The sequence below is a fragment of the Heterocephalus glaber genome, unplaced genomic scaffold, assembly GCF_053883595.1.
Source record: "Heterocephalus glaber isolate CG9 unplaced genomic scaffold, H.glaber_assembly_v1.0 deba00001761, whole genome shotgun sequence".
Classification (NCBI taxonomy): domain Eukaryota; kingdom Metazoa; phylum Chordata; class Mammalia; order Rodentia; family Bathyergidae; genus Heterocephalus; species Heterocephalus glaber.
Genome location: NW_028258458.1, coordinates 3,525,260 through 3,536,168, shown reverse-complemented (window position 1 = coordinate 3,536,168; position 10,909 = coordinate 3,525,260). Strand labels below are relative to the sequence as shown.

General features: G+C 58.4%; 1 protein-coding gene across 14 annotated transcripts in view; it reads left to right on the top strand.

Moving 5' to 3' along the window:
• The first annotated feature begins 3,920 nt into the window (after positions 1-3,920).
• Positions 3,921-10,909, top strand: part of Eps15l1 (epidermal growth factor receptor pathway substrate 15 like 1) — a 47,959-nt gene continuing 40,970 nt past the window's right edge. For 7 of the 14 annotated variants that reach the window (XM_087201865.1, XM_087201863.1, XM_087201862.1 and 4 more), the window contains exon 1: positions 3,921-4,006. In XM_087201865.1, the coding sequence (XP_087057991.1) occupies positions 3,974-4,006 (33 nt within the window). In that variant the 5' untranslated portion in view covers positions 3,921-3,973. The remainder of the gene's footprint in view (positions 4,007-10,909) is intronic. The other 7 variants (XM_021251059.2, XM_087201861.1, XM_021251070.2 and 4 more) reach the window with 6 other exon arrangements.

The window sequence follows — 10,909 nt, the reverse complement described above, 5'->3', positions numbered from 1 at the left end:
TTTTGAAAAAGAGCATGCTTAATTACTTCGGGCTATAAGTCAGTAGTAATAGCCATGCAACTTTTTCACATGAAATCTAGTTCTTTCTTTTCTTGTGGCACGGGCTGGAACCCAGAGCCTCCGTGTGCAGGGTGAGCACTCACAGTTGGCTGCACCCCAAGTCTCCTCAGGGTGGTGTCTTCATGTAACATCTGTGGGCCCTGAAGGTCCTGTGGGCCCTGTTCATACTCGGGTATCTGGAAGACCTGGGTCTGCATGGGTCACTGTGTAACCAGCATCCTGGTGGCCGTCTGTCCTCTGTGAGAGACGGTAGGATTCATTTTCCCAAACGACTCTTAAGAATTATTTCGCATGCGCAAGCACAAGGACCCAAGGTTGATCCCCGGTACAAAAAAAAAAAAGAATTATTTTGCAGATTAATTTTTTTCTTTGAAATAACTTGATATTTTTCTTGCCAGTACTAGAGATCAAGTCCAGGGCCTTCACACTGAGCTGCATTCCCAGCCCTTTTAAATATATTTTAAATTTGAGACTGGGTCTTGCTAAATCACTCACTTGCCCAGACTGGGCTGGAACTTGCAGTCCTCCTGCCTCAGCCTCCTGAGTGCTGGGATGACCTGCATGCACCCCCACACCCAGCTCACATGCAGCTCTTGAGCCCTTGAGGTGCGGCTCATCTGCAGAATGACTTTAACCTTGTTTCCATATAGACATTCCCTGACGTACAAGGGTTCAACTGTAGGTTTTTCAGCTTTACAGTGGTGGGGAAATAGTGTGCACTCAGCAGAAACTGTACTGGGAATTTTGCCAGGTGGGGTGGCGAACACCTGTGACCCTAACACTCAGGAGGCTGAGGCAGGAGGGTAGCTGTGAGTTCAAGGCCAGCGTGGGCCCTATAGGGAGACCTTGTCTGGAATGAATGAATGATGCATGCATGCAAGCTGTACTGGTGATTTTGAAGTTGTTCTGTCCGCAGGCCAGCAGCACAATGGTGTCCTCTTGTAAACGCTAGGCAGCGGCAGTGAGCCTCAACTCCTGGTCAGTCCTGGGGTGAACAAACCACAGCCTACAGTGCCCTGTGCTGTAAACAAGGGTGTCTAGCAGGTTAGGCGCATTCAGTCCCTCCCTCTCCCTCGATTCCTTTTCTTCCTTTTTTCTTTCTTTCTGCAGCACTGGGGATTGGCCAAGGCCTTTGCACCAAGCCACATCCCCAGGCTTTTTTATTTTTGTTTTGTTTTTGGTTTTTTGGAGACAGGGCCTTGCTGTATAGTCCAGGCTTGTCTGGAACTCCATGGTGATCCTCCTGCCTCAGCCTTCCCAGTGCTGGGATGACAGGTGCGTGCCACCGCTCCCAGCTTGGTATGTTCAGCATGCCTACATGTAATCCCCTGTATTCAGTATTTCTGTCTGAAACACTTGGAAGGATTTTGCTTTTCCATATGGAACGCAGACTGCACTGGGTGCATTCGGAAGCCCTGGCTCCCCCGGCATGGCCTCAGAGCCTCTCATCGGGTACGGCCTCCTCCATTCATGGGCTGTCCAGCTTCCCTGCATCCCACATCCCTCGTCACCGTGCTGGAACACAGATCTGGCCGTGCTCAGAACCCTCTGGGGCGTCTTGTTGATTTCCTTGCAGGGGAGACCCCAAGGCCACGCACACCCTAGCCATGTCTTTTAAAAGAATTTCTGTGTAGGGGCCAGGGATGTAGCTCAGTGGTGCCGTGCCTCCCTGGCAAGTGCAAGGTCCTGGGTTCCATTCCTGATACTGAAAAAAAAAATTTTGTGTTCATTTTTATCAGCATATGTTTGTGGATATACTCATTATGGGGAATTGGTACATACACACATCACATCTTTTTTTCTTTGAAGCAAACCCTTTCTTGGTACATTTTAGATATACATAATGACAACATTCATCAGAAAGAATTTGTACTGTATATCACATCTTGGTCATTTTCCTTCCCTTTCCCTCCTGTCTCCCCCTCCCCCAGATCCCCTTCCCCTCTCCACAAAGCCTTCCTCCCTGTTTCCTATCATCTATTTTGTTCTTTGCTTACACTTTGGGTTTCTCCTAGAAGAAATCATTTGATATTTAATCCTCTGTGTCTGGTTGGTTTCACTTAACATCATGGTTTCAAGGTGCATCCATTTCCCTACACATGACTGAAGTTTATCCTTTTTTGTTTTGGTACCAGGGATCGAACTCGGGTCCTTGTGCTTTCGAGGCAGGCAGCGGAGGCACTGAGCTAAATCCCCAGCCCTGAAGTTTATCCTTTATGGCAGAGTAGTACTCCACAGTGTGTAAACACCACATTTTCTTTTCCATCTGTCTGTTGATGGACATACAGGGCACTTCCAAGATTTGGCTTTTGTGAGTTGTGCTGCTGTAAGCGTGGGTATGCATGGGTCACTGTAATATGATGACTTTAACCCTTCCAGATGACACCCAGGGAAGGTACAGCTGTGACCCAGACTTCTCTCGAACCCCTGTCTTGCTCTCTGAACTCTGTGCTCTGGGGGACGTTGGTCCTCTCTCCCTGGGGTGTTCCCAGCTCTTCCTTCACCTCGAGCACACTGTGATGGCTAAGTTTGATTGTGTTGTCCACTTGAGTGGCTGGGAGCCACCCAGGGCTTGGTGGAGCACACTTCCGGGCATGGCCTTGAGGAGTTATCTGGCCCCTGGCCCTTTCCCTTCTGGTGCAGTCCCCTCCTCTGCTTCCTGGCCACAATGGACTGAGCAGCTTTGCTCCTCCGGCCACCATGATGTTCCTCCCTGGAGCCAGCCTGCCACGAACCTACCTCTCAAGCCAGGAGTCACATTAGATCTCGCCTCCTCTAGCTTCTGGGAGTCGAGTGTTCCCACCATGGGACAGCTGACCACTGGACACACTTGACCTTTGGTGTCACCTCTCTGGTCTGCTCCGTAGCACATGACGTAGACCTGACTCTGAAAGTTGGCCCCCTGTAGACCCGAATGGTTCACCAGGGCATTAGTCAGCAAGGCCAAATGCAAGCCCCAGCCCATCTACAAGGAAACCAGACCCCCAGCGTGGGTTTCACAAACCCCCTGGTGGCCGAGACACAGCACCAGAGAGACCCTGGCTCTAGACTGTTGTCTCCTAGGGAGAGAGCTGTCCACTCATCCACTGGCCTCCCAGCTCCCAGCAGAGTTCTCAGCATGCACCGCATGGGCGAATGGTTAGAGTGAATCATAATGCGCAATGTTTATCCGAGTGGCACGAGAGCCACCCAGTCATGACGATGCTGAAGAAGTCCCTGTGGGACACCACTGAGGAAGTGGTGACCAGGACTTTCAGGGACACACCTGGCTGCTGTGGTCCGCCAGGCCTTGTCCCCACACTGTGGCCAAGGGCAGGGAAATGTGTCGCATGAACGCGCTGTCGCGGGCTGGGGTCCCCGGCCTCGTCGTGTGTGAGGGCAGCACACGGTGGCCTTGTTCAGGAGGGGACTGGGTGCAGAGGGGCTCGATCACTCGCGTCACGGCGACAGCTGGGCGTGGCAGTGGGGAGGGACCTCGGCGGGGGATGCTCCCCCCCCCGGCAGAATCTGACCGGGCAGACAGGGCCCGCGGGTGCAGTAAGGTCGCCGTCTCCACAGTGCGCCCCCAGGGCGCCGGGAGCCTAGCGCTGCCCTAGCCGGGCCGCGGCGGCTAGGAGCCGGAGGCTTGGCGGCGCGGGGAGCGCGCAGCAGCCTCGGGCCAGGCCAGTGCGGCGCACAGGCCGGAAGACAGGGCGGTGCGACGCCGCTCTGCTGGGGTATCGGCGCCGGTGCTCCGCCCCCTCTCCCTTGCAGCCTGCTCGCGGCCCCGCCCGCACGGCCCAACCACGCATGCGCCTCCCTATCTTCGGACTAGCCCCCTACAGCTTCGGCTGCGCGCGCACCGCCCCTGCAGCAGTGCGCACGCGCGGCTGTGGCCCCGCCCCCCGCGCTCGGAGCCCGAGTCCGCGGGAAGATGGCGGCGCCGCTCGTCCCTCTCTCCCAGCAGGTATGGACCACGGGCGCGGGGCGGAGCCGTGAAGGCCGGGGCGGGGGTGCCAGGGGGCGGAGGGCGCCGGCCCGGGCGGGGTTCGCGCGGCAGAGGGACATGCGGCCAGAGGGTGACATACCGGCCGGGCGGCGGCCTCGCGCTCTATGACCCTCACGGCGCGGCCCGGCCGCCGCCTCAGGTTCGCTGCGTCCTGGAGGGCGAAGGGAGCGCGCTTCCCCTCGGTGCGGCCGCAGCCTCTGCCCCTGCTGACGCCGGGGCGGGCCCCGCTGGAGCTGCCCACCACCTTGCATCCTAGAAGGGCAGATCGCGCGTCCTCGGGTTCCCGGGGGCTCAGCGGAAGGGCAGGGTCGGGCCCGACAGGGACGCCCAGGGCCACTCGGGCAGGCCCATCCGGGGCTGTCCATTCATTCCCGCCAGTCCTCACTGCGCGAGCGCGGCCGCCCGGCCCGCAAGGTCGCCGCGCTCCGGAGGAGGGACAGCCCTGGCCCTGGACACTCCTGTGCCCGCGCGCGGCGGCCGCTTTTGTTGGTCCCGGACCCTGAGTGAGCAAGCACTTTGCTGGACTTCTGCGGCGCGGCGCGCTGCTGGCGAGGCGGACGCGGGGCAGTCATGGTGTGTCCGGGTCTCAGCCCCGCTCCCCTTCCGTCCCCGTGTCCTTGGATGGAGATCCCGGGCTCTCCATGTCCGGCTACCTCGTTTGGACAATGGGGACGAAACGGGGGACTGCTGCGAGGACAGAACGCGGGGAGCTACAGTCATTGCTACAGTTGTTGTCATGCTTTAATCCCTACCAGATGTGGTCATTTGGGAGCGGAACCGCAGCAGGTGTGGATGGCAAACCCGAGGGGAGTTGATAGCTGACAGGCTCAGCACCTGATCTGAGCAGGCGGATGTGCATGCTTGTTGGGCCTTGCAAGAACCAGCCACTTTGCAGCACTGCGGCCAAATGAAGGGCGCTGGGCCCAAGTGGTTATTAAGTAACGAGTTCTTGTAACAGATTCTAAGGTGCTCTGTAAACCTCCAAGTGACCTGCACATACTAGGCGTTACTGGTTTAGAGATGGAGTCAAGCTATGCTGTCCAGGGTGGCCGTAAACCATCCTGCCCCAGCCTTCTGAGTAGCTGGGACTACAGGCACCTGCCCCTGCACTTGCCATTAAGTATTGTTACTAATGTCTAAATAGCACAGGTTTTTTTTTTTTTTTTTGGTACCCGGGATTGAACTCGGGACCTTGCGCTTGCGAGGCAGTTGCTGGAACCACTGAGCTAAATCCCCGGCCCAGTAGCACAGTTTTGAGATGCATGTGTGGGAGGAGCGAGGCTCACCTAGCTCAGTGAATGGGGAAGCCTCCTGAGTTTTTAAATTCTCTGTGGGGGCCTTTTCAAACTTCTAATTTTGATGGTAGCCCTTGTTTGGACTGGGTGACAACAATAGCTAATGTCCCTTGAGCGCCTCAGAGTTCTGTACATGTTACGCACGTGCATCCTTAGGCATTCTCGTGTCACTGGTGAGGTGGCTGCTAAGCAGGTCGGTGATCTGAGGTGATGAAGGTGATGAGTCTGAGACACGTGACTCCTGCAACCCAGTCCCTGTTTCTCCTCCGCTGCTGCCTGCAGCTTCTCCTGCCTCATCTTCCTCAGATGCAGCCAGACTTGTTGCCCTCCTGTCCCACCCATAGTCCAGCTCTCTCTCATTGCTGTGTCACCGCTGGCTGGCTGTGCCCCCTCTTGAAGCACTGTTCCTTCCCTGTTGCCTCTTCCCTGCTTGCAGGCGGCTGCTCAAGGTCGTTCTTCCCTGGGCTGGTGCTCAGCTGTCACCAGCAGCACTTCACACAATTCCAGTCTCCCTGGGTGTCCACCAAGGTCCCCAATGCCTGTGTGTCCCTGAGCCTCCCAGGCTGGGTGCTTCTCAGTTCCTGACTGCATGCTCATCCGGGAGTTGGCTGCTGGGCCACTAAGCAGGGCCCCGTGCAAGTCCCACGCTGCTTTTCTTCTCTGTGGGATGGGCCGTGGGTGGGGACAGATGACATGGGGTTGCTGCAGGAGAGAGGAGTGGATCCTGTAGCATCTGACAGTTCCGGTCAGCGACTGCTGAGCTGCTTCCTGTTCCTTCCCTTGCATGGGGCCTGAAGGCTGTCTTGGCTGAGATTTTTTTTTTTTTTTTTTTTTTTTTTTGGTACCAGGGATCGAACTTGGGACCTTGAGCTTGTGAGGCAGGCGTCGGAACCACTGAACTAAATCCCCAGCCCATTGGCTGAGATTTCTAGCTTGGGATGATCCCCCCAGCACTTCCTGTGTCTTGGCTGCTTATGCTCACTTCTCCCATGCAGCTGTGCCAGAGGTTCCTGTCACTCGGGCATGGGGCACAGCCTCAGGTGGAGGGCATTGCATGGTGCACAGATAATGACCCAGGAGGCACCTGGCGCAGTCGGGTGCTTTCTGGCCAGGGCAGTGCGGACAGTCTGGAGGGGGCTGCAGCTAGCTGGATGGAGGCGGCAGGGGACACTTGGAGCGCAATGGCGGCTGGCAGCCACCCTGGCTGTTGGGCAGTCAATGGGGTGGGCCTGAGCACCCCCCTCCCCCGGCCCCGTGCTCCCAATTACCCAGGTCTGCTCCTTTCTTATGGTCTCTCCTGACCCTGAATGTAAGCATCCTCTCCAGGAGCCGTTTCTTCAGTACCTGTGGATCTCTGTCTTTCCCCAGGAATACCTCCTTGACTAGTCTGAAGCAGAAGCATACCTGCACCCCTTTCCCTTTGTGTAGAGCAGCCCAGACTGGCCTGGAACTCAGGATCTTCCTGCCTCAGCCTCCTGAGTGCTGAGATCACAGGTGTGCACCACCACGACAGGCTCATTCCCATTTTGTAGGTGAAGAAACTGATACTCACCAGGAGAAAGTAACTTGGAGGGTGCAGCTCTGAGCTTGGATCCACATCTGCCCATTTCTCCTCCTCTCCTGGCTTTGCAGATGGCCCGCTGGGCACTGCACCCAGAGTAGCCCAGCCAGGGTGTCTGGAATGGTGCTGGGGACGGTGCCCCTGGCTTGGCTTCCTGTGCCTTGTATTTCTTTTTCTCTTCCTCTGAAATAATTGTGTGTCCTTCCTACTCAAATACTAATGGCAGCCCAGGACGGGGGAAGCCTTGGATTGAAGTCTGGCCCTGCTGCTGTTGGCAGCAGCAATCCCAGGCTTCTCGGGCTGGCCCATGTCAGCCTGGGTGTTGCCGACTGAACGAGTGGTCAGCCAAGCAGGAACGGGTGTCTCGCCCTGCTCTGAGCTTGCAGGGGCTTCCCATGCCCAGCTGCTCCAGGGGCACTGGCTGCCTTCAGGTCAGGCGGTACAGGAGAGTTGGGGGTCCACTTTTTTTTCTCCCTGTACCAGGGATTCTACTGAGAGCTTTCACACTGAGCTACATCCCGAGCTCTGTTTTACCTTCAGACAGGCTCTGGCTAAGTTGCCCAGGGTGGATTTGTTTGTTTCTTTGGTTTTTGGGGTTTGTTTGGTTTTTTTTTGGTACTGGGGATCAAACTCACGACCTTGCACTTGAGAGGCTGGCAAGGCACTGCTGAGCTACATCCCTGGCCCTCCTGTTGGGCTTTGACTGCAGCTTCCTGGAAGAGGGACCTGGGGACCTGGGGAGGGGAAGGGAGGGGCATGGCATGTGAAAGCCGCGCCCCCCTGGGCGGACCGAGGCTGCAGTCTCCTCCAGGGGCTGAGCAAGCTGGGGCCAGGGTGGGGACTGCAGACAGAGAAGGAAGGTGTGTGGGTAAATAGGACACAGGTGAGTGTGTCTGGGCCACAGATGACCCCAGCCAGAGGAGAACCGGAGACCGCTGGGTGCCTGCTTGCCCCAGGGCCAGCGGCAGGGGTTAGGCTACAGAAAGCCCAGGTGGGGTTATTGGTGGAGGCTCAAGGGGCTCCATGGGACTCAGTGCAGGAAGGCTGCAGATCCCACATTGAGCTGCCTCAGATTTCTGCCAGGCGGTGCCTGCCATGTGGGTTGGGGGCTTTCCTTCCTTTACTGGTTTTCTGAGTCAGGGTTCCAGTATGAAACTCAGCCTAGCCTTGAACTTGAGCTCCTCCTGCCTCAGCCTCTGGAGTGCTGGGTTAGAGGGGAGGACTGCCACATCCAGCCCACAAGGTGGTGGTCTTGGTATCAGGTCTTGGTATCCTCTTGTGTGCTGTGGCTGGAAGCAGAAGTGAAGCCAGAAGCCGAGGCAGGACCAGGCTCTGTCTGTCCAGCAGGGCCCACACTCATGGCCTGCACCTCCCTGTGCTGCCTGTTGGGGCTCTGCTTCCTGTTGCCCGCATGGCTTGCCCTGGCCTTGGGGCCCTGTGTCTGTGTCTTCCCCCTCTGGCCCTTTCCCTCATCACTGGGGCAGCTGGGCCATTGCTTACTTGGGGAGCTTTCTTTTCTGTTTTTTTTTTGAGGGGGACTGGAGATCAGACCCAAGGGCTTTCTACCCGCTGAGTTGCATCCCGAGCCCCCTTTATTCATTTTGAGGCAGGATCTCGCTGAGTTGTCCAGGTGGGGCTCAGACTTGTGACCCTCCTGCCTCAGCCTCCCTGGGTGCTGAGAGTACAGGTGTGCAGGGACCTCTGTTCCCCCCAGGGGCATGGTGCAGGTGCTCATCCCTCAGGGTCTCTCTGTGTCCCCGCCCACCTGGAGCAGGGACTGAGCCTGCTGTGCCGGTCCTTGTTGGAAAAGCTACTGAGCTACAGGTGGGCACATGTTGCAGGAGGCGGTGGGGAACCTCGAAGGTCTTGAGGGCCGGAGTTGAGAGCATCTGGCCACGTGTGCAGGGCGTGTAGAGCAGATGCCAGTGTCCACTATGATGTGGGTGTGCAGCAGTGCAGGGAGGCTGACTCGATGGCTTCAGGGACGAGAGAGAGGCCGGCAGTGGAAGGAATGTGTGGGGTGGCTGTTGGGATGCAGCCTCGGAGTGGGGAGCAGGTGGGAGGAAGCAGCCTGTGGGACAGGGCAGGTGGGGACACAGCGGGACAGATCTGGCCGAGACAAGGGCCCCCCCGGGCTGGCCCGGAGCGGCTGCACTGGGTCTCAGAGGCTGCTGCTCCTCGCTTCCTGTTTTGCTCTTCCTATCCCAGCCCTGCAGGACATGGCAGGTGCCTGTCACCACCACTGCCCTGGCCAGCACCCTCCTCCTGACCGCCCTGGCCCCTCGAAGCTTCCTGTCCCTGACCTGGCAGGGCCTTCTGGACTCAGTCTCCAGAGTCCTCTGAGGGCTGGTGGACACAGTGGTCACTCTGGTCCCCGTCGGGGCCACGCCTGCACTTTCCCAGGCGCCCTGGGAGTGTGGCGCCTGCACATGGACCAGATGAGGACCCTTGATGCAAAGAAATGGCACTGGCTGGTGCTGTGCCTGGGGCTGGGTTCCCTGCTCCCTGCCCACTGGTGAGGGGGACACCTGCGCCAGTCCTCCTCCTCGCTCTTCTCTTTTGGCCACGGGGGCTGGAGCCCAGGGAGCTCACAGCCTTTCTGCCTGAGGAAAGCTGCTTTCCAGGCTGGGGTGTGGCTCAGTGGGGAGCACCCAGCTCTGTCCTTGGGCCCCTCGGGAGGAGGAAGGTGATCTCATGGCAGCCAGGGTGCAGGGGGAAGAGTAACAGGATCGAGATCCTGGTGCTTTGCTGGGAGTGGCCCCACTGCCCACGTGAGCTGACCTAATTGGGCAGGCTGGGCTTGTGCTGGGCTCCTGAGTGCCGCAGCGCTTGGGGTGCTTGGGTCTGTTCCCCTTGCTCGCTCGCTTGCTTGCTTGTGTGGGCCCTGGAATCGGGTTTTCTCCTGGACAGGCTTTTGCTTTGGGTCTTCAGGCTGACTTCACTGTGGGGGCTGGTACATGTCGGTGGCCCCACATACTTGGGAGGCTGAGGCAAGAGGATCACTTGCAGGCGAGTTTGAGACCAGCCTGGCCAACGTACCAAGACCCAGTCTCAAAAACTGAGAGAACAGGGGCCAGGGATTTAGCTCTGTGGTTCTGCTGCCTGCCTGGCAAGCGCAAGGTCCCGAGTTCAATCCCCGGTACCCCCCCCCCCAAAGAAACCTGAGAACAGAGGGGAGCAGGTGAGCATTCATTCCCTCTGCCGTAGCCAGCACTTGGTGAGCCCCGGTACCACCGCAGCCGGGCTGGCAGTGAGGACCACTGTGGCTGGAGGAGCGGCCCCTGGGCTTCCTCCCAGCTGCCCTCCGAGAGGAACACGCTTGCCTACACGTCTCTTCCTGTTGCCCGGACTCAGGGTGGGCACGTGGTCCCCCCCGGGCAGAGGCTGCTTGTGGGTGGGCGCTGTGGCCTGGCACAGGGTGGGAAAGGGGTCCCCAAGCCTGGCTGAGCAGGGTCCTGGCTTCCGTCGCCAGTGCTGTAGAGCAGCAGGTGTCAAGAGCGTATGGAGGAACTGGCTGGGCAGCACCTGGTCAGTTGGGTCTGGGAGCGCCCCTTCCAGGCTGGGCTGTGGGCCGGGGTGCATCTGGGTGGGTGGTCCCAGGCCAGGAGGCGATCTGTACCGAGATGGGCAGGGCGCTGCGTGTTTACCGAGTGCCCACGGGGGCGGGAGGAGGAGGGGCGCACGTGTGTGAGAGGTGTAAGAGAGTGTGAGCATCCGCATCTGTGTCAGTGTGCAGATGGCCCCGCTTCCCAGGTTTCCTTTGGGATTTCTGACATTAAGGAGTGTGAAAGTGATGTATGTCTGGATCTGTTCCTGGTCCAGGGCTTGGGCTGGGGCCCAGGGGTGGCCCCTGAACCTCTCTGGTTGTCTGCAGCCCCGCCCCAGGCAGCCTCCTTCCTCCCCAGCTGGCAGCCTTCGCTGTCTCCTCTGCATTCTGTGCACGTGCTCCTTGGCCTCCTTGGACAGGCTGAGGGTGGGGTTGCACACTGAGCTACAGCCCTAGCC